At 45.7% G+C, this 21536-nt stretch overlaps 1 protein-coding gene across 4 annotated transcripts in view; it reads right to left on the reverse strand.

Moving 5' to 3' along the window:
- Window positions 1-21536, reverse strand: part of galnt7 (UDP-N-acetyl-alpha-D-galactosamine: polypeptide N-acetylgalactosaminyltransferase 7) — a 66870-nt gene that overhangs the window by 25075 nt on the left and 20259 nt on the right. For 2 of the 4 annotated variants that reach the window (XM_070553579.1, XM_070553581.1), the window contains exons 4-12: window positions 20976-21142; window positions 20600-20730; window positions 13769-13848; window positions 6307-6489; window positions 4774-4891; window positions 4564-4686; window positions 2617-2732; window positions 1142-1244; window positions 957-1055 (exon numbers count right to left, since the gene is read on the reverse strand). In XM_070553579.1, coding sequence (XP_070409680.1) covers window positions 957-1055; window positions 1142-1244; window positions 2617-2732; window positions 4564-4686; window positions 4774-4891; window positions 6307-6489; window positions 13769-13848; window positions 20600-20730; window positions 20976-21142 — 1120 coding nt within the window. Of the gene's footprint in view, window positions 1-956; window positions 1056-1141; window positions 1245-2616; window positions 2733-4563; window positions 4687-4773; window positions 4892-6306; window positions 6490-6702; window positions 6886-13768; window positions 13849-20599; window positions 20731-20975; window positions 21143-21536 lie in introns of all 4 variants that reach the window. The other 2 variants (XM_070553580.1, XM_070553582.1) reach the window with 2 other exon arrangements.

Below are 21536 nucleotides of genomic sequence, written 5' to 3' on the forward strand. Positions count from 1 at the left end.
CGTGTACCGTAATCGAGGCGTTTTACCCAAAAGCTCCATGTACGCTGCCTTCATGTTTGACTTCCTGTCTGGCCCGATCTAAACTGTGGCGTTTTGACGTGTTCTGGGAGCGTAGCACGTAAAATATAGACGTGATATTTAAGCAGCTTGTCCATATGCTTCTGAGCCGTGTTCAAAACTGCGGCCACTGAAGAGGAACGTGGCAACTATAATGGCGGCTAATTATCCTGAAGAATGTTTCGCGGCAGTTTCACATCAGGTGGAAAGTAGAGCTCTGCAAGTTTTCTTTCAGCTGGTTTCAAATATTTACTTTAAACGAGTTTGATGTTTTTGTCTTCTTGTAGTTACGAACCTTTCAGTATTAATCTCCATGATGTCTACGACGGTGTTTCTGTTTTCTTCTGTTCACTTCCTGTGAGAATGACCAGCTCTGAACAGACTGAGCCAGATCGATGCTCTCGGATCAGCTGAGATTGGTTTGAGAGGTCTCTCCTCTTTAACTCATTCACTGCCAATGACGTCTTAAGTCATCATTTGCATGTTTTTACTGTGAGGGCGTCGGACGAGCCCCCACACCCTGAGAACAAACATCCCAGCTCTAAAGCCAATCTTCATCCGCATACGTCACGTGATCAGGAAGCAGAACCGGAAAAGCTTCTGCCGATCACAATTCAACAACGGATTATGAAAGAACGGATAACGCTCGAAACGCGCGGATTCTTCCTGATGTAAGAGGTGAGTCCCCTCTTTGTTTTGGCGTCGACATCATCCTAGCGCGCAACGTTCTGTGACTCTTGAAAAAAACTGTAAAAACGGTGAGAAACGCTGGCAGCGAAGGGCTTTACCGATCAGGAAACGGCTGGCAGTGAATGAGTCAAATGGAACAGCGTTAGTAGGGGTAGATTGTATAGTGTAGTCACTTTGGCCACTGAACAACACATGAAGTGTTTTGTTACCTGGTTGCCCCCCATCCTATGGCAGGGGCCGATTTCCACATTGCCTCCATTTGTGTGTCCCATACTGTCGATGCAGTAGCTCGTTTCAAAGCCCCGAATCTGAACACACAGTACCAGATAAATTACAGACAGCTGTTACAGGAAGTAGAGCATGATAGCAGATCGTGCGGTTTGTGTTTGCTTACCTCCCCCCATTCAACATTTTTTGGAGGAAGAGGGTAGTGCAGTGGAATATCGTAAGCTATTTCTTCCATGAACCACTTGAAGCTCTTGCACCGATGCTCCTCTCTAAAACCAGTTGGGCCCAAACACAAGAAGCTTTTAATCCAGTGATGATCACAGAAAACGATGTAAGTCACTGTCACCTCTCAATCCCAAAGAAAGCAACGGGACAGTATTAGTATTTATTTTATTGTGGTTGTTAAAATCGACAGGAGTTGGATGATCTGATCTAATAGGAGATCAGCTAATTAGCCATCAGCTGATCTGCAGCTCAGGGATGTATCTGTGTAGTCGGTGAATGTCTGTGGGATTCAGAGTAAGATCGCGTTTGTTGGGGCCAGTTACCAGAGCTGTTTAATGTTTGGGCTGCAGCGTCCTCTCTCCAATACCTAATCCTCTAAAATCCTCTTTCTCTATGAACTTGTTCCTTCAGGGGTCTTTACAACGATCATCTGTCTTCATTGGGTCCTGTCGTGTACATCCTCTACCTTACAAAAACTAACTTCATGCCCTCCTGACTGCTGGCTCCAATCTCAGCATCCTACCTATGTAATCATCGTCTCTCCTCTTATTATTTTTGTTAGAAGTTTCAACCAAATCAGATGTATGGTATGGCATGATAATTAAAACGTGTACTCCAGTTGGGATTGGACAGTGAGAAAAACACCCAATATGGCGGCAATCCAATGCCCAATGGTGCATCTGTGTATTCCCATCTATGATTGGTGCGGTCGGCTCAGATGCTGCAGAATGAGAAACCTCGACGTTTTGCTGTCCGTCAACAATTTCTCGGTTTATTAACGTACCTTTCACTATTGGATGGCTATGTGTTTCTGTTAGAGATGTTGCTGTGAACTAAGACTTATCAACGACCGATGATTCGCTCTGGCGTAGCCAAGAGAAAAGACCCGAAAGACCAAGTAGTTAGTTTTGAAGGCAGCTTCTCATGAAGCTGTCTTTTCTAGCATGTCAAATATGCAATCTGCACACATTACAAGTGTCTGATTTACTGCCTTCACTGTCTGGTTTAGAATACCACCAGAACACAAACAGTTAGCTATCTGGAGGGACACGTTAGCTCTGAGTTAGCCTACTAGCTAACAGCTGCACGTTATGGTGTCTGAACCCGCGCCTGCCGTAAATTGTGTGAGGTAATGGTGTTGTTTTCTTCCAGGAAATAAAGAATACTAATGTAGAAGAACTTGAGATTAAAACTAAGCCCTTGTTGTTCCATTTGAACATCTCTGTCTCAGGATGAATTTAAAACGTCAGATTTGTTGTTTTATAAGGCTAAAGCCAATCTTTTTCACCAGCTCTGATTTTTTGAAATCACACGATCGGAGCATAAACACTAACACCTCAATTAGTGTGAATTGTCTATAATATCCTCTACAAAGTCAGCATTAATAGACTAGAATGCCTATTTTCAAGTTTGTACCTGAATTGTCTGAGCTCACTTATATCTCCATAGGCCAGAGTCAGAGTTTCAGGACGACTAGCATAGAAGTAGTCCTTATAGTCGTCCCACCAAACCTCCACCACACGGACATAATTCTGTTCAAACACACCACAACAGTAACGTTAGTGATGGAGGATGCCTGCAGAAGGAAATCAGTTGATAACATTAAAAATCCATCAATAAAACTGCTTTTTGTTACTGGCATTAAGACTGGTGCTGATTACATAGATGTACATATGTAGTTGTGTTGGGAAGAACAACAATGTGTTTCAGTAGCAAATGCATGTTTTCAATATCTCCCACTGCTAAACTAGAGCTAAATAAATATCTCAGATGTGGCACTGATGACCGCTCTGACGCCATTCTGAGCTGAGATGTGCCTTTTGCCACCTAAGAGAAAGGTACATCATATGTTTGACTTGGGAAATGTTAGGGAGTAACATGTTAGGGAGTGTTGACGAATGAAAACAGAAAGCAGCATCCTGACCAATCACAAGCTCGCGGTCTCCGTCTCTTTCAACAGGTAAAGTTTGGGGCCCGTCTCTGTCTTACCGCCACAAGCCTAACAGCATAATGGCATTGCGTGTTCGTCCCGGCGCAGGCGGAGAAGTTCAAATTAGGCTGGAGTCAGGCAGTGGGGGGGTGTGGAGGTGTGCTGGGTCTTGGGGAGGGGCAGGGTTCATTAGTAATCGGCGCACCTGTGTACCTATATAACGAGGGAGGAGGAAGAGGAGGTGTGTGGGTGACCTGTGACACCCAAAGAGAGACGCTGAAGGCTCAAGGGTGACTTTAAGCAATAAAACAGCTGTGAGAGCGTATTTGGTGTGCGTGTCGTACGTCTGTGGCCCTGAGGTAGTTGTAATCACTACACCGACACACCCAGAGGAGCCAAAAAGATCTGGTTTCTACCCGTTACTTACACGGACTCAGCATGCTGAGGATTCAGCAGAGAGGACGGACCGCAGAGCGCTGATTGCTGACGCAACCTTCGCATGGCCACAGGAGCATCCTCAAAGTGGCGCCACTAAAAACTTTATAATTTTTAATATTTAACAAAAATGTAAGTGGCCTGTAGTTGATATAGACCCTTCTAGAGCCCTGGAACCCCCCAAGGCACTTTACAACACAATCACTCACACGCTGGTGGGGATGAGCTACGATGAAGCCACAGCTGCCCTGGGGCGCACTGACAGAGGCAAGTCTGCCATACACTGGTGTCACCGGTCCCTCCCACCAGCAGGCAAAGTGTGTCTTGCCCAAGGACACAACGGGAGTGACAGACTGAGCGAGGCTCGAACCTGCAACCTTCCGATTAGGCGGCGAGTGCGGTCTGTACATCCCTTTCATCTGCTTGGCTCAAAAGTAACTCATGAGGTGAAACAGGAGGAAGCCAGGCAGCAGAGGACTGGGAGGAGACGCAGGAAGATCAGAAACAGACAGGATAGAAAAAGTCAAAGAAAAAAGTAGAAAACAAAAGAAAGTGCTTCAGTTGTTCAGGAACTAACTCACTATGGGAACATTTTCAGCTACTGCTAAATCAGGAGGAAGACGGGAATAAGGAATAAAATAGTTTTTTAAACCGCTTCCAGCCCAGAACGAGAGACTAAACAGGTGTGATCCTGACAGTGTGGATGAACTGTTCACACCTTCACCTCTCCTGTTCCCACTCCACTGAGACTTCTCGTCTTCTGCGCATGGAGGTTGTTTGGGGCTGTGAACCCTTCACACTAGAGTCTGGTGTTGCATTTCAGGTATGATGTGAACAGCCACACAAAAAACCTGATTTACCCCAAAAACTGTAAATGAGTATCAAGACCTGCAGTGTGAACCTAGCTTTAGAGACTTGCAAGTAAAACAAATGTCTGATGTCTCCTTCAAAAGAAAAAAGGAAATGGCAGTTCCACCTTTAAGGTGGCGTAAACTCACCTTGAGGGTGGGTGAGGAGCCAACGTGTGCAGGTGGAGGGTTTCCTTGCCATCCCTGAAGTCTGTAGATGTGACCAACACGAGAACACGGCACAAAGAGCAGCTGGCCCCCACACTGCCAGATCTACATGTAAATCCAGACATCATTCAGAAAAGCTGAAGAATCAAGGAGCCCCCTCTGCATGCACAGAACACACTCATCCATACCCACCTTGTATGATATTTCAAAATTCTCTCCTCCCCATATCTGAAGCCCGGGGTCATAGAGACCCAACTCAAAGAAGAAATCTCTCTCTATAGCAAAGAGACCTCCTGCCATTGCTGGAGATCTACAGGTACAAAGACAAGCAGCCATGTAAACACTGCTCAGGTGCATCATCAGGCAGAAGAACGCAAACTTAGGGGTGAGCGATACGGCAAACAACGTTTTCTCTGTTTGTTTGGCTTCACTTATTTTTTTTTTTACTATTTCATCACACATGAATGCAACCACCTTTTCCTCTATGCTAAAAAACACTCCTCATTATTAAGCTAACACATGCTAGTAACTGCCATATATTGCCACGTAGTTGCTACGTAAATCACCACGTCACTTAAAGAGCAAGTCACCCCCTACCAGAGTCTTACTCCACTCCCACTTCATGTTTGAAAACTGCAACAAATGCTGTTGTCTGGCAGACCGAGAGGGCGGAGCCGCTAACAAATACACACACACAAGCTCACAACCACATTGTGACATCATAAAATACCAGCTAACGTCATCGAGTACATCTTAGCCAATAGCGGTGGCAGATTTGAATTCAAATGTAGTGCAGAGTTTTTACCTGAAGACGGTGCAACACTGACAGTTTAAGCAGAATATTTACATTTTAACTAGGGGGCGCTAAAGTGCCACATTACTGAGTGCATGTGTCTTCAGCAACATTAGACACTCATTTATATAGTTTATCAGCAAAAAAGGTTGATTTGGAGGGGCTTGCTCTTTAAGTCCAGTTATCAGACAAAAATTAAAATAGTCAAGTACAAATATTTGAGCTAAATTTGTTTAAATACACACTGAAACGATCAGGCCCAGAGCGTGTCACATCTAACAGAAACGGTTCTACGTCCTCAATCTTCTCTGCTCAGAAATGACCAACTCATTCCGAACTTCATGATTTTGAATCACCATATCACTCACCCCTTCTCCATATTAAACAATAAATAGCTTGTTACAATTTCAGTGCTAGCATCCATGTTTCAGGCCCATAAAGCAGAGTGAGAACTCACGGCAATGAGAATAACACAGACCAACAGACAACAGCATGCAGAAGGAGGTGAAAGGGAAACACGGAGGAGAAGAGTCCTTAGCCTGAGTCAGAGTTGTCCTGAAGGAAACAAATCCCCAAACCCTTCAGACACCCATTAACCCTCTGAAGACCATACGAGGACGTTGGGTTGCTATCACCATTTAGCGTTAGGATTTAGAGAGCTTTTACTTTGACAACTAAATATAGTCGACGTTAGATTACGTCAAACAAAAAAAGGCCCCAAACACTGTAAACATCACATGGTTACACACTGAAGAAAAAGACAACAGCACAGATCCTCAATAGTAGGTGGAAATAGTACATATTTAGTTAGTTGTGACAGGCAGCATATTAGATGGTCTTAGAAAACAACATTAAAAGCAATACTAATAGGGCCTGTTTGTCATCCATGTTGGCTGTGTCTGCGTTAGTCAGGAAGCATTAGATGTGTGTACCTATATGGCTCGGTTTGAGTTTTTCTGAGTTTTTGTTCCCTGTCTCCCAAAGGAATTCTCTTCCAGAGCATACTCCAATCCCAGGCTCCTCTAGCAAAACCGTTCTGGTCTCCTCCACCTTGGGGCTCGATGACGAAAGTCTGTCCATGGATGGAGTCGATCAAAGGCACCGTACAAACCGTTCTGACAGAATGAAGGTGGGGACATGCATACAAGATACAAGAAAGGGAACGAGTTGTAGGGATAGCGAACAGGAGGGAGATGCGAGGAAATGTCACAAGGACACGGGATGGGACAGTGCATGACACAGTGTAGGGTAGAACAGGTGGGATCAAGAGGTGGGACAAGGAGACAGAAAAACATCTGAGATGAGCTTTAACATGCTTTCATAAGTACCGATAAGGCTGGGTGGTATATTTTCGTTTGGCCTTCTCTCTCTGGCTAAGTGGCACTCTCTTCCACAGCAGACTCCAATCCCAGGCTCCTCTAGCCAGTCCGTCTTCATCACCACCCTGCTGCGGCTCCATACTGTATTCATTACCATCTATATAATCTATCAGTGGGACTGTACATACTGACCTATATCCAGATAAAGAAACACAAACAGCCTTTGTACAGAGATGTGATGGAGCATAAACATATGCAGGTCTACTGTACTGGCTCATGTCTCACTTCTTTATCACAGAGTTTACCCACCAACAGTCAGCCTCAACAGCTTATTATCGAATTACTAACCCTAACCCCAAAGAATAAATGCATACCTGTCAGGTAACCACTGCAGCAAACTAGGCCACTCAGAAGGGAGAACTTGCAAAATGAAGGATTTAAATTTTTTGCCCCAGTTTCTGGATTAAAAGTGCATGAAATATGGACACACCGTGGCCAAACTTGGACACTGCAGTCCGTGTTATTTCATTTAGTTGCTTTTGTGTTTGCAGTCATTGAAAAGCTTCCAGGTTTCTGTCAAGTGCAACAGATCGGTCCTAAATTCTTTGTTTAAAGGCCAGAAAAGCTTTGTACATGTTTTCATTGCTAGCTTGCTTAAATTTGGACTTGCTAAGCGGTGCGTGGTCACTCAAGAGTTTTTGCCGCGTTTTCTTGCACTGCCTTCTCTTCTACATCCTGCTTCTCACGTTTCTTTCATTGCCTCCAAGTCATATTCATGGACTGAAAGGTAACCTGGTAGCTCAGCATTAGCCAGGTCACTTTGGATATACCTAATCAATATAGATGTCTTCTTAAAAATATCTTCTCCAGCTTCCAATTGATTTATATTTACTTCCGAAGTAACTTTCAGAAAATAATCCTTCAGGATGACAAACCCTATCCCTTGGAAAATGAAATCTGCATCTCCATAAAGTTGGTCAGCAGCACGAAGCATGATGTGCTCTAGAACTTCCTGGTAGACGGCTGCGTTGACCTCGGACCTCAGAAAACCTGATGGACCATCACCAGCAGACGACATGGCGCCCCGGACCATCACTGAGTGTGGAAACCTTACTCTGGACTTCAAACATGGTGGATTCTGTGCCTCCTCTCTTCCTCCAGACTCTGGGACCTTGGTTTCTAAAGGAAATGCAACATTTACTTTCATCAGAGATCATAACTTTGGACCCCTCAGCAGCAGTCCAGTCCTGTTGTCTTTAGCCCGGGAGAGATGCTTCTGACGCCGTCTCTGGTTCTAGAGCGGCTGGACACAAGGACGGCTGAAACCATGTCTTGCATACGTCTGTGTGTGGTGGTTCTTGAAGCTCTGACTCCAGCTGCAGTCCACTCTTTGTGAATCTCCCCCACGTGCCTGAATGGGTTTGTTATCTATTGCTTGTCCTTCCCTTCGCCTCTCTGTTATTGTGTTCGGACTCAGAGCTCTGTGAACAGCCAGCCGTGACCTCCTTGTGCGAGGTGTCAATGGTCGTCTTTAGGACAACAACCAGTCAGCAGTACGATTGTGTAGCCTACAGAACTAGACCGGGAGACCATTTAAAGGCTTGTGCAGGTGTTTTAAGGTAAGTAGCTGACTAGAGTGTGGCACCAGGGGTCTTCAGTATTGAACCTTTTCACAATATTCTAATATTCTGAGTCACTGAATTTGGGGTTTTCATTAGTTGCCAGTTATAATCATCAGTGGGGGTCCCTCTTGCGGGTAAACTAGGCAGCTGCCTAGGGTACCATCCAGAGGGGAGCGCCAAACTGCACCCACGCCACCATCAACTGGCCCAAAGAAAAAGCAGAACGTTCTGCTGTCCATTTATATTTGCATTCTGCAATATGAAAATAAAAGATATATGCCAATTTGCTGAACCAAACCAGTGATATTCCCATCTTCTTCCGGCTCTTGGAGGGTGCAGACGCTTTCCTCCTCTCCTCCATATCTTATCCTCAAGGCCTTTGTCTGTCTGTGTGTGCTGGGTGCACGGCTGCTTCTGCATTTTTCTGGAAACTGGAAACTGAAATTCACTTAAATGGATCTCGTTAATTGGGTCTCTCAACGCGACTGAGAACGGGAGAAGGGGCTCCCGGATGTTCCGCTGGGACAGACCCAGTTGGGACACATCATGGACTCCTGGAAACAGTGGAACTTGATCTGTCTATCTCAGCTGTCTGTGGAGGACTCTGAAGACGTGTGGATATTCGTGTGTTGGTGTCAGTTTTCCTGCTCATTGGCCTTGGAGGTTACCTGGCTTACCGGAAAATTAACGAGCTGTCGAGGAATATTGGCCTGCTCCCGGAGCTCAGAGATGGTTTGCACCACGCTGTGAATTCACAGACTCACATAATTGTCGAGATGAATCATAAGCTTGGAACTTTGGCCGAGATTCATTCTTTGGCACAAAAGATGGATACCATCAAGGAGAGAGTGGACGAATCAGCACGGATTGGGATAGATTAATGTCCAATATTGGGATTTTGAGAGGATGAGGACCAACAAACTGTAAGACAGAGAGGAAATTATCTCTGTCTGGCCCCAAAACAATTTCTAATCGGAATCTGTTGCCCTTGAGCCTGCAAGGCTCCAACGAAAACTCCCCCCCTCAGAAGATATGTGGAATGAGCTGTCGCTATGGCAACTCAACTCTGTCTCCTTTCCCAGCCAGGGCGGGACTGCAGGAAGGCCGCTGAAACGTTCCAGGGTCACTGCAACCCTCCAACCCCCAATGCTCCTCCCCCATCCACACTGAGGTGACATGTGCTGCTTATCATGGCGGCAGGAACTGAAGTAGGGATAGTCCCAACCCACCACCCCACCTAGTGGACACCTATGTTGTGTTGTCTGAGGTCTGTTGCATATCTGTTGGGGTGTTTTTTTGCAGAGCAAAGCTGCCCTCCTGGTGGGAGGGCAACTCTGAAGTGCCTTTTTTTTCCCTCCACCTGAACCAATCCTCGTGTAACCCTCTTATCTCTATTAAGGTAACGCGACTCAGGGTTGCGAATGACCACAGTCACCAATTATTGTCTTGTGTCTTGCCCATGAATGTCTGATCTCTGAATTGTGTGTACTGAAACTCTAATTTCCCTCTGGGATTAATAAAGTATCTTTGATTGATTGACTGATTGATCCAGCTTCCTTCAATCCCACTCTGAGCTCAGCCTCCTGTGCTGTTCTGACAAGAGCCAGATAGTAGAGGGACACATGTGGGACGGATGATCAGGTTCTGTGTGTGAACGGCTAAAGCACTGAGGAGGAAGCAGTAGAAGCCGCCAGGTATGTACTTTTGATTAGATTTGTTGTATTTTTCCTTTTCTCGGATACAGCTGATGAAAACGCCACACTCAACATCTCGGACTATCCGAATATTACATGAAATCAATTAAACATGGATTTTAAGTATCAGACTTCTGGCATCTGCACCTTTGCTTTTAATGGAATAAAGGTACTTAGGCACCATCGTGAGTTTCACCTGTGCTAACCTCAGTGCAGATAAGGATTTCACCATGTGGACTCACTAGTGCAGTAACAGCTGAACCATGATAGTGATGAGCTGTCACACGCGTATATAACAGCGTACCAAAAAGTTGTGTTTATATCTATGCAGAGCTACACACACAGCTGTAATTTACATGAACTTTCATGTTTAGCAGTTTAATGATTCCATTAGAGAAATACAACAATTTAAATTATTTCTACAAATGTCTACATTTGACTAGGCACCTTCTAGAGTCCTAGAACCCCCCAAGGCGCTTTACAACACAGTCAGGCATTCATCCATTCACACGCTGGTGGGGATGAGCTACAATGTAGCTACAGCTGCCCTGGGGCGCACTGACAGAGGCGAGGCTACCGTACACTGTTACCACCGGTCCGTCTGACCCCCACCAGCAGGTGAGGGGGGTTAAGTGTCTTGCCCAAGGACACAATGACTGCGGCAAACTGAGTGGGGCTCGAACCTGCAACCCTCTGATTCCGGGACGAGCACTTAACTCCTGTGCCACCTACGCCCCTACAAAATTTAACAACAAACAAACAAATGAGCAGCATTTGGAAGATGATCAGGACGTATTTAGATGCTCATAGAATAACTCTAGACTAGATCTTCCAGCGGGCTGTGAGGTCCCTGTATGACAGGTGTCAGAGCCTGGTCCCCATCGGGCTCATTCCCAGCGATAGTCGCACGCTGTCAAGGCTGCCCTTAGTCACCGATTCTGTTTTCTGTGTGCAGCTTTTCTTGGGGCAGCAGTAGCTCAACGGGTTGAGCAGGTTGTCCAGTAATCAGAAAGTTGTAGGTTCGATCCTGGCCCCAACCAGAGAGTTCTGCTGTTGTGTCCTTGGGCAAGACACCTAACCCACCTTGCCCGCTGGAGGTGGTCGGACCGGTGACACCTGTGTACGGCAGACTCGGCTCTGCTCCAGGACAGCTGTGGCTACAATGTAGCTCATCACAACCAGTGTGTGACTAGGTGAATGATGGTGTTTCCTGCCGGTGGTGGTCAGAAGGACCGGTGGCACCTGTGCTGAGATCGATAGGTGGATTAGTGCTGCGTCTGCAGGCGTTGCACCGATCTATCGTGGTGAAGAGAGAGCTGAGCCGGAAGGGAAAGCTCTTGATTTACCAGTCGATCATCGTTCCAAACCTCACCTATGGTCACAGGCTTTGGGGAGTGACCTAAAGTACGAGATCACAGATATAAGCGTCCGAAATGAGTTTTCCTAGCAGGGTGTCTGGGCTCTCCCTTACAGATAGGGTGAGAAGCTTGGTCATCAGGGAGGGGCTCAGAGTAGATCCAAAATTAATCAGTTTCCCTCTGGGATTAATAAAGTATTTTTGAATTTGAACTGAATTTGAAATCGAGAAGAGCCAGATGAGGTGATCGGGCATCTAGTTAGGAAGCTTCCCTGGTGAGCTTTTCTGGGCACGTTCAAGCGGGAGAAGGCCTAAAGGAGGACCCAGGACACGTTGGAGGGACTATGACCCCTGGCTGGCCAGGAAACACCTTAGGATTCCCCGGAGGAGCTGGCCCAAGTGGCTGGGGAGAGGGAAGTCTGGGCCTTCCTTCTCCCCACATAAGCGGCCGAAGATGGATGGATGGCCCACACCACCGGGAGTCGAACCCACGGCAGCACATGGCAAAGCAAGATGAAAGACAGATGCTTTTAACCGCTAGACTACCAAGGTCCAACACAATAGCTGACTTGCCTAAGGAGCTGTTGTTGGCACGTTTTATTGAAGTGGGCGTGGGCGGAGCTTAACTGAAACAAACAGCTTTCAATCAGTAAAAAAATGAATCGAGGAATTTAATGAATCAAACCACTTCAGACCTATTATGCTGTCTATACATTTGCTCTCAGAGATTTTAAATACCATCATTCAGCTTCTTTGATTTGAAGGATGTTCTGCTGCTGTTCTCAAAACTGGGTGGGAAAAAAGTACTACACCTCGCCTTTTATCCAAAACCCTCAGAGTCATGGTCCACTTCTTCAGATGACTGTTAAAATAACTATTTACCGTTTTTGTTTCTCGGCACTTTGACTTTAATCTTGAAACTGTGGGGAAAAAATTAATCAACCTCATTTTTGTTCCCTTCTGAAAGGCTCCAACACGCTACTGAAGTTAAAAGATATTCTCTAAAACGAAAGGCCAAAAAGATGAGATAAGAGGGTTGGACTGTACTTAACAGTCGAAACAGCTAATCCTAGTCTGTGGATTGTACACCTTAAGTAACAACACAGAAAACAAACACTTTGTCTCAAAAACAAACCAACAACATAAGTTGAGAATGTGAATGAGTGTAAAGGTCCTAAATCATGAAAAGGTTTTCATTTTTGGAGCTTTGACCATTTTTTATAATTTCCTAAGGAAAAAACCCCAAAGTGTTTTTTTGCTTCGAGCATGCATTTCCTGTCAAAGCTGGAGGTCCTCTGCTGGTCCACAAAGGTGCTGCAGACAGCTGGATGGGTGTGTTCCAACTATAGGAGGATCACAACTCCTCAGCATCCCTGGAAAGGTCTACTTCAGGGTACTGGAGTGAAGGGTCTGGTCGATGGCTGAATCCCAGATTGAGAAGGATCAATGTGGTTCTTGTCCTGGTCATGGGACTGTGGACCAGCTCTTTTTCCTTGCTAGGGTGATGGAGGGGTCATGCGAGTTTGCCAGACCAATCCACGTGTGTTTTGTGGATTTGGAGAAGGCTTATAACCATGTTCCCAGGGGCACCCTGTGGGGAGCACTTCAGGAGTACTAGCTGGCGGACTTGGCCGGGAAGAGTATTGCATGGGAGGCCCTGCTTGGGATGCTGCCCCCGAAACCCGGACCAGCGGAGGAAGGTGAGGTAATAATCATAAATAAAAACCTCTTACACGCAAAGTCGTGAGACTTTTTTTTCTTTTTTGAACTATTTAGTTAGTTGAGAGTTTTTACATTTGAAATTTGTGACACTGTTACTGACAGCAGCTACATTTCAGTTTCAGTTTCCTTCTGACTGAATTGTTGCTGCAGCATGTGGCATTGCTCTGAAAGGTGTAAATAAGCATGATACAGGTCATTTAACTCGTTTACTGCCACAGTTGCATTCTTTTAATGGGGCAGGCGTCAGAAAGGGCCCCGGCATCGTGAGAATTAACATCACGCCTCTAAAGCTGATCTTAATCCGTGTGTGTCACAGTTCACATGATCAGGAAGCAGAAAATTCATGAATTAGGAGATCGTTTTGGGCTGTGAAAAAAGCGAGGCGCCAACTGGAAAAACTTCTACAGCTTACAATTCGACAACGGATTATGAAAGTACAGATAACGCTAGAAACACGCTGATGTAAAAAGTGAGTCTAGTCTTTGTTGTGGTCATTTTGGCATTGACATCATCATAGATGTTCTCTGTGACCCTTCAATAAACAGTAAAGATACTCAAAAACACTGGCAGACAGGGGCTTTCTGATCAGCAAACGGCTGGCAGTGAATGAGTTAATAATGCGACTCTTAAGGTCTTTGTCAATCACAGCTCTGTTAGGATGAAATGTTCTTGTACTTTACCTGTCTTTGGAAATGGGTGCGACCAGTGGAGCATACCAATTGATTCCAACCTCACAATGAGCATCCAAGTAGATCAGAACCTACGACAAAAAGACATCTCATACAGTAGAACAGTTTTGACCAGTGGTCCTGCTAGTGCTCGACACTACCGTGTATTTTAGAACTAATGCAAATATCTATTTATATCTGGTACACATACTAATCTATCTCCAAGTAAAGAGAGAGATTAGACGCCTGCATATGAAGCAGAAATGTTTACTTCAGCTGCCTACGTTTGTGCTTTAATTCCTTAGAAACCTGGTCCTCAGCTACTGAACACGCTCGCTCTGGCCTTTAGGCTATTTTGAATCCAATCCAAATATTTATTTGGAGATCACATTTAAAAACAGCATGTCAGCTGACCAAGTGCTGCAGAGTGTAAAAGCATTTAAAGGTAAAAAGCCATAAAAATTCTAATTCACCTTCGTACACATAAAACACACACACACACACACAAAAACAGTCATAAAAAAAAACCTAAGATCAAAACAGAAAGATAAAACAGCCACGAAAGACAGAAGCACAGCACAAAAGAACATTCACTGGCCAAAAGCTAAATAACAGAAATGTGTCTTTAGGCTAGATTTAAATGGTAAATGCCATTTACCATTTGGATTTAAACATTGCCAGTGAAGAAGCCTGGCGCACCACCAGAGGGAGGGCATTCCAAAGTCGGAGCAGCAAGCGCATGCCCCCCCCCCCCCATGAGCTTTATATCTCATTTTGGGAACACGGAGCAGTAAATGGTCAGCAGACCTTAGTGACCTGGAGGGGATGTAGGGGGCGAGCAGCCCTGACAGGTATAGGGGGGCAAGACCATTCAGGGCTTTGAAGGCAAAAGTTAAAACTTTGTATTTCACTCGATAGTGCACAGGAAGCCAGTGAAGATCAGCCAGAATGAAAGTGATGTAACTATGAGCATTTATTTGTGTTTGAAAGAAATCTTGCTGTGGCATTCTGGACTTTCTGTAGACGGTTGAGGGCGGACGCACTTACACAGATGAAAACTCAGTTGGAATAGTCCAGTCTGGAGGTGATGAATGCATAAATAAAAGATTCTAGACGCAGCCTCTTAAGAATGGGCTTTGGTCGGGTAAGGCGATGAAGCTGGAAGAAACTGGTTCTAACAGTGGCATTAACATGTGCAGACATGGACAAATCCAGTTTAACCCCAAGGCTGGTCACACTGGGATTAAGATTTAAGGGGTGAGATCAAAGGCAGCAGATGTATGAAAAATAATTTTCTGGTTTGAAGAGAATGGCCTCGGTCTTATTGTCAGTGAGCTTTAGAAGATTGGAAGCTAGCCAGGCTTTAGTTTCTGAGATATTCTAGAAGCTGATTAATGGAACTTGACTGATTTTAAACAAGATTAATTAGACAGTCATCAGCATAGATGTGATAATGTAAGCCATGTTTAGCAATGGTGTTTCCCATTGGTGGGGGAGGATGTCGGTCAGACCAGGCAGACCCAAACGTATCGTAAGGATCTGCTGGGAACGTCTGGCAGAGTCTCCTGTCAGATGGAGCTTCAATTCCCACCTCCGACAGAACTTCTAAAATGTTCCGGGGGAGGCGGGGGACATTGAGTCTGAATGGACCCTGTTCCGTACCTCCATTGTTGAGGCGGCCGACCGAAGCTGTGGTTGCAGGATCGTCGGTGCCTGTTGTGGTGGCAACCCCCAAACCCGCTGGTGGACACCGGCGGTTAGGGATGCTGTAAAGCTGAAGAAAGAGTCCTATCAGGTCTTTTTGGCCTGTGGGACTCCAGAGGCAGCTGACGGGTACTGGCAGTCAAAGCGGAACGTGGCTCGGGTGGTCGTCAAGGGAAAAACCCGGGCATGGGAGGAGTTTGGTGAGACCATGGAGCAAGATTTCCGTACGGCTTCGAAGAGAATCTGGTCCACCATCCAGCGCCTCAGGGGGGGAAAGCAGTGCGCTACCAACACTATCTGTAGTGGGGACGGTGTGCTGCTGACCTCTACTCAGGACGTTGTGGATCGGTGGGCAGAATACTTCGAAGACCTCCTCCTCCTCATCAGACTTTCCCTGGAGCGGTTTGCAGCCGAGTGTGAAGCAGCTGGGATGAGAATCAGCTCCTCTAAATCTGAGACCATGGTCTTGATTCAGAAAAGGGTAGAATGCCTTCTCCGGGTCAGGGATGAGGTCCTGCCCCAAGTGGAGGAGTTTAAGTATCTCGGGGTCTTGTTCACTAGTGAGGGAAAACTGGGGCGTGAGATCGATAGGCGGATCGGTGCTGCATCTGCAGTGATGCGGGCGTTGTACCGGTCTGTCGTGGTGAAGAGAGAGCTGAGTCAGAAGGAGAAGCTCTCGATTTACCGGTGGATCTACGTTCCTACCCTCACCTATGGTCATGAGCTTTGGGTAGTGACCGAAAGAACGAGATCACGGATACAAGCGGCCGAAATGAGTTTCCTCCGTAGGGTGGCCGGGCTCTCCCTTAGAGATAGGGTGAGAAGCTCGGTCATCCGGGAGGGGCTCTGAGTAGACCCGCTGCTCCTCCACATTGAGAGGAGCCAGTTGAGGTGGCTCGGGCGTCTGGTCAGGATGCCTCCTGGACGCCTCCCTGGTGAGTTTTTCTGGGCACGTCCAACCAGGAGGAGACCTAAAGGTAGACCCAGGACACGGTGGAGGGACTATGTCTCTCACCTGGCCAGGGAACGCCTCGGGATTCCCCCGGAGGAGCTGGCCCAAGTGGCTGGGGAGAGGGAAGTCTGGGCCTCTCGCCTTAGGCTACTGCCCCCACGACCGACTCTGGATAAGTGGATGAAAATGGATGGATGATGGCCAGAAATCATAACATTGTGTTTTAACAAGAAAGAAATTACTTCCTGAATAATCGGGAAAGAAACCTCTTTTGAAACAATATCCTTTGCCCTTAAGTCAAAACCTCTTTGCAACGCTGCAGCTGATACCAGACAACCGGCTCTTCTTAGAGCCACACAAACATCAACCTTAGATGGAAATAAGCATTCCAGCTTTCGGCCTTCACCTCGAGGGATCTCAGCCTGGACGGGTCCTATCGGAACTATCTACGGGTTACTGATATGAGTTCACTCCACCGGCAGTGACCATCGACCCCCAAATCAAACGAGAACCTCTACACCAAGGGTGCGTAGACTTGGCACGACAGATTGCGTCTGATGCTGTTTTTAAATAAACAACTCTAGTTTAGAACCAAACAACTAATTCTTTTACACCCAGAGTTCACAGTTTCTCTCAGATACACAGAACGGTTGCTACAACATCTAGCTTCCATCACAACACCTCACATCCACCACACCACATCTCATTATTCATATCTTGTCATGTATAAATGATTAGTTTAGAAAAAGAAATAAATTCATTTTATAAACTATATACCGACTCTGAATTAATACGAAGTGTGTTTATGATCCCTAAAGAAGTAAAGAACTCTAGAATCTTCTGATTAAACATTCAAAGATCAATCAGATTGATTATTCATATTTATATGGAAAATCACATCTTATTGGTCATAATTAACATGTAATAATTGCTATGGGAGATCCACGTTTCCTCTTCGGCTGTGCCCGGCTGGGCTCCATGGGTGAAAGCTTGGCCACCAGGCGCTCACCACGTGCCCCACCTCCAGACCTGGCTCGAGAGGGGGGGCCCAGTGATCCGCGTCCGGGCGAGGGAACACGGTTTCCATTGATATTATTCATCCTTAGAGGTCTAAGGGCTGCTCTTTGTCTGATCCCTCACCCAGGACCTGTTTGCCATGGGTGACCCTATCACAAAACGCTTCAGACAACTTAGCTCCTAGGATCATTGGGACACTCAAACCCCTCCACCACGGTAAGGTGGCAGCCCAGGGAGGGGTCAATAAAACCCACCCTTGTGAAAAATCTGGAAATTGTTCTTTTTTTTCCACTGAGCTACCGATTAATTCATACTTTTTAAAGGGGGTGAACTCACTTATACTGAGCAGTGTGTGTGTGTGTCCATGTGGCCTCGGGGTGGAGTCACATCTCAGCTGTTCATTTAGAACTAGTTCCTAAGGACTTCTGATATTATCATTTTACCCTTAATAAAAGTAGAAATTTGCCGTGTGTAGTGACCAAGCACCCACAATGCAGGTGAAAAATTGAAGCAATCCCAGAAGTGAAATAAATTGCAGTTCCACCCTCATCCACTAGGGGCTGGTGTCAGAAGCGAGCAAATCCTCATTGACTCCCATGTTAAAAATACCAATTTGACAGCAGAAATAAACATGTTTACAGCCTGGTACCAGAACATGTTTTTGGTTTAAATGATCTAGTTTACACTCATGACAACTCTGAGGGGGGTGAATGTTTTTCTCACTCTTCTGTTTAAGTGTATTAAAAGCCTAAAATTCTGTATAATTAATGAGCATCAGACCCACGTGACCACAGAGCTAGCTCCGGGGAAAGACCTCAGTAGAGCCTCGGTCTGGCCTGGAAACTGCTCCGGGATTTTGAGTCTCTGTGTTTGTGTATTCTTGTTTGGACATTATTTGTGCAATTGTTGGACTAAATGACTTGCTGTGGCATTAATTGCGCTAATAGAGCGTCCAAGGAGTCTCCACTTAATTTTTTTCGGTAAGTAAAATTATATTTATGTATTTTAGGTCACTGCCGAGCTGAGCTTAGATGTTAACATGTACTGTTTAACCATGACATTTAAATGTAATAGGGTAAAACCCAGTGCATTTAACATAATGCTGCACTTTAGAAAATGGGTTGAAATAGAACATGTTGGTGGAGCTGGGTTCCCACTATCGGCTTGTGGAGCTCTCGGGAGACCCATGTTTTCCACCCGGAATGCCGGCTGTTTCTCCCCGCAGCTCGGCGCATCTCTGTCTGATCGCAGCTTCTGTCCTCTCTGCGGCTGCCGGCTTGTGGAGCTCTGGGATGGAAACCTTTCCACCCGGTTCTCCCCAGCGGCAGCTCTGCGCATCTCAGATCGCAGCGGCGCTTGTCTGCTGTGCGGCTGCCGGCTTGTGGAGCTCTCGGAGACCTCTGTGTTCCACCCGGTTTTACCCAGCGGTCAGCCCAGCGTATCTCTGACTCAGAAGCTCTGGTGTTGTGCACAGTTAACTCCGGTTGTAGCTAGGTTGCTACCTCCGTTAGCTTTGGGTTAGCTTCAGGTTAGCTTGTAGCTAGTTCGACCGGGTGTCGTCAGCTGATCCCAGCCTTACAGCCCCACCCTCAGCCCCACCTCTCTTCCCTTTTATGGAATTGTCTGGGCTTGACGGGACCTGTGACACGGTCAAAATGGCGGTGGTGGCCACCTCCCATTTTAGAACAAAAGCTTATAATTGGAGCCCATGGAAACCCATTGTCCAATATTTATATGTTAATGGTAGTGACGATGGACTACAACTAAAACAAAATCTTCCCCTGAGGCTTGCTTTTAGCTGAAGATCTTTATAAATGTTTTATCGCCATATCTACAATATACAGAAAAATTAAAAGTACATTACTAACTAACAAACACATCTTAGCGTCACCTTTAGAGACAATGAGATTCAGCTGCTGTTGGAAACAGAATAAATAACTCCACCATCAAACGACACTCAGAAACTGGGGCAAACTCTAACATGAAGAAGTCTGGCAGACTCAAAGCCACAAGTGCATCAGAGGACAAGTTTCTTTGAGTTAACAGCTTGTGTGATAGGCGGCTCAAAGGACAACAGCTTCAAGCACAGCTTAATAGTGGTAGTAGTAAGCAAGTCTCAGTTTCAACTGTGAAGAGAAGACTTGGAGCTGCAGGTTTGACAGGACGAGTTGCAGCAAGAAAGCCACTGCTAAGACGTCAGAATAAGAGAAAGAGGCTTGCCTGGGCCATGAAACACCGCCATTGGACTACTGAAGACTGGAAGACTGATGAATCCAAATTTGAAATCTTCAGTTCATCACGTAGGATCTTTGTATGCCGTTGAGTAGTGAAAGGATGGTTCCACAGTGTGTGGCATCAACTGTCAAACATGGAGGAGGAAGTGTGATGGTCTGGGGCTGTTTTGTTGGATCCAGGGTCGGTGACTTGTACAGAGTGAAAGGCACCCTGAAACATTCTCCAGTACCATGCAGTACTCTCTGGTATGCGTCTAGTTGGTCAGGGGTTCATCCTACAGCAAGATATTGACCCAAACCATAAGTCCAAGCTATTCCAGAACTACCTCGGGAAAAAGAACAAGATGGTGAGCTTGTAAACACAAAGTGGCCAGCGCAGAATCCAGACTGAAACCCCATGGAGCAGGTTTGGGATGAACTGGACAGAAGAGTGAAAGCAAAGCAACCTACAAGTGCCACACATCTATGGGAACTTCTGCAACAGATATGCAAGAACTGTCTGAAGAACACTTGATTTCTATTGTAGAACGAATGTCACGAGTGTGTTCAGCTGTTATATCTGCCAAAGGTGGCTACTCTGATGAGTCAGAAGTTTAGAACACATTTTGGTCTTTAAATTGATTCCATGATTTCTTTTTTTAACTCCAACTGCTTATTTGTACTATGCTTTCATTTCAGAGTGCAGTGTGACATTAAACTGCATCGTTTCCAACAAAAACTGGAAAAATTGGGGCATTCTAAAACTTTTGACCGGTAGTGTGTATTGGTATCGTTTAACATCAGTATCAGATATTAAGAGTTGGACAATATTGGTATATCGGTTAAAAAAAGCCAACATCGAGCATCCCTACTAACAACTTCCCAAAAGCAGCCTGTCTGCAACCTTCTTAGATTTCAAGCTAGGGAATGAGAATAGAGAGTAACGTCAGGGATTACCTGTCCTTTGGTGGCCTTCTTGGCTCCAATACTCCGGGCTTGTATCAGGCCCTCTCTTTTCTCATTTCTGAAGAGTTTTACAAGACCGTTCCATTGCTTGATGTACTCCTCCAAGCGTTCCTTCAAATGGACTGCAAACACGGACGTTCACACACGCACACACAAACATGAGCATGTGTGCACACACGTGCACCCACACACAGTTTTCTGTAACATTAATTGAATTTTACAGCCAGCCCACTCGATAGGTAGCAGAAACTCAAAGCTAGTAACACATGCTGTTCTAGTAGGACTAAACGAAGACAGAGGACATGCAGAGGCGATTGCTGAAGGGAAACAAGACAGAATTGTCTTCAGAAATGACGGATAAAAAAACCTTTGTTGCTGAAGTCATCTATCATGACAATCTCAGCCAAGAATTGTCTAGGAGTCCTCTTAATGACACTGTGGATGGTTCTCATGAGGGTTGACCAGCCCTCGTTATGGAAGACTATTATCACACTGGACGTCAACAGCCGTTCATCATAATGCCAGTACTGACACCTGGAGAAGAGAAGATACAGTCATTCTGCAGGCCTCATGTGTCACTGCAGTTACTTAAAATTCAATTCAATCCACCCAACTGACACATTTTTAGGGTCCAACTAAGACAATAAAGATGTCTTAAGCTTCGTTCACACTACAAGTTTTGATCAATTCTGCTTTTTTGAGTAAATAGAATATTTTTATGTGGTTGTTCACATTAGAACTGAAACGAGATGCCAAACACTCTCCGATGTAAACAGTTCACGGCCACAAAGTGACCCGCATGCTCAGAAGACTTACAGTGGGTGCTCAGTGGAGAAAAACACTCTACTACTGATGTGCAGTGTTGATGTTTTATCTCCACCAATAACACAAGCCTGGAGGAGTTCTGCTGTGTGGTGGAGTTGCTAAT

This window comes from Nothobranchius furzeri, chromosome 7 (genome assembly GCF_043380555.1).
Source record: "Nothobranchius furzeri strain GRZ-AD chromosome 7, NfurGRZ-RIMD1, whole genome shotgun sequence".
Lineage (NCBI taxonomy): Eukaryota > Metazoa > Chordata > Actinopteri > Cyprinodontiformes > Nothobranchiidae > Nothobranchius > Nothobranchius furzeri.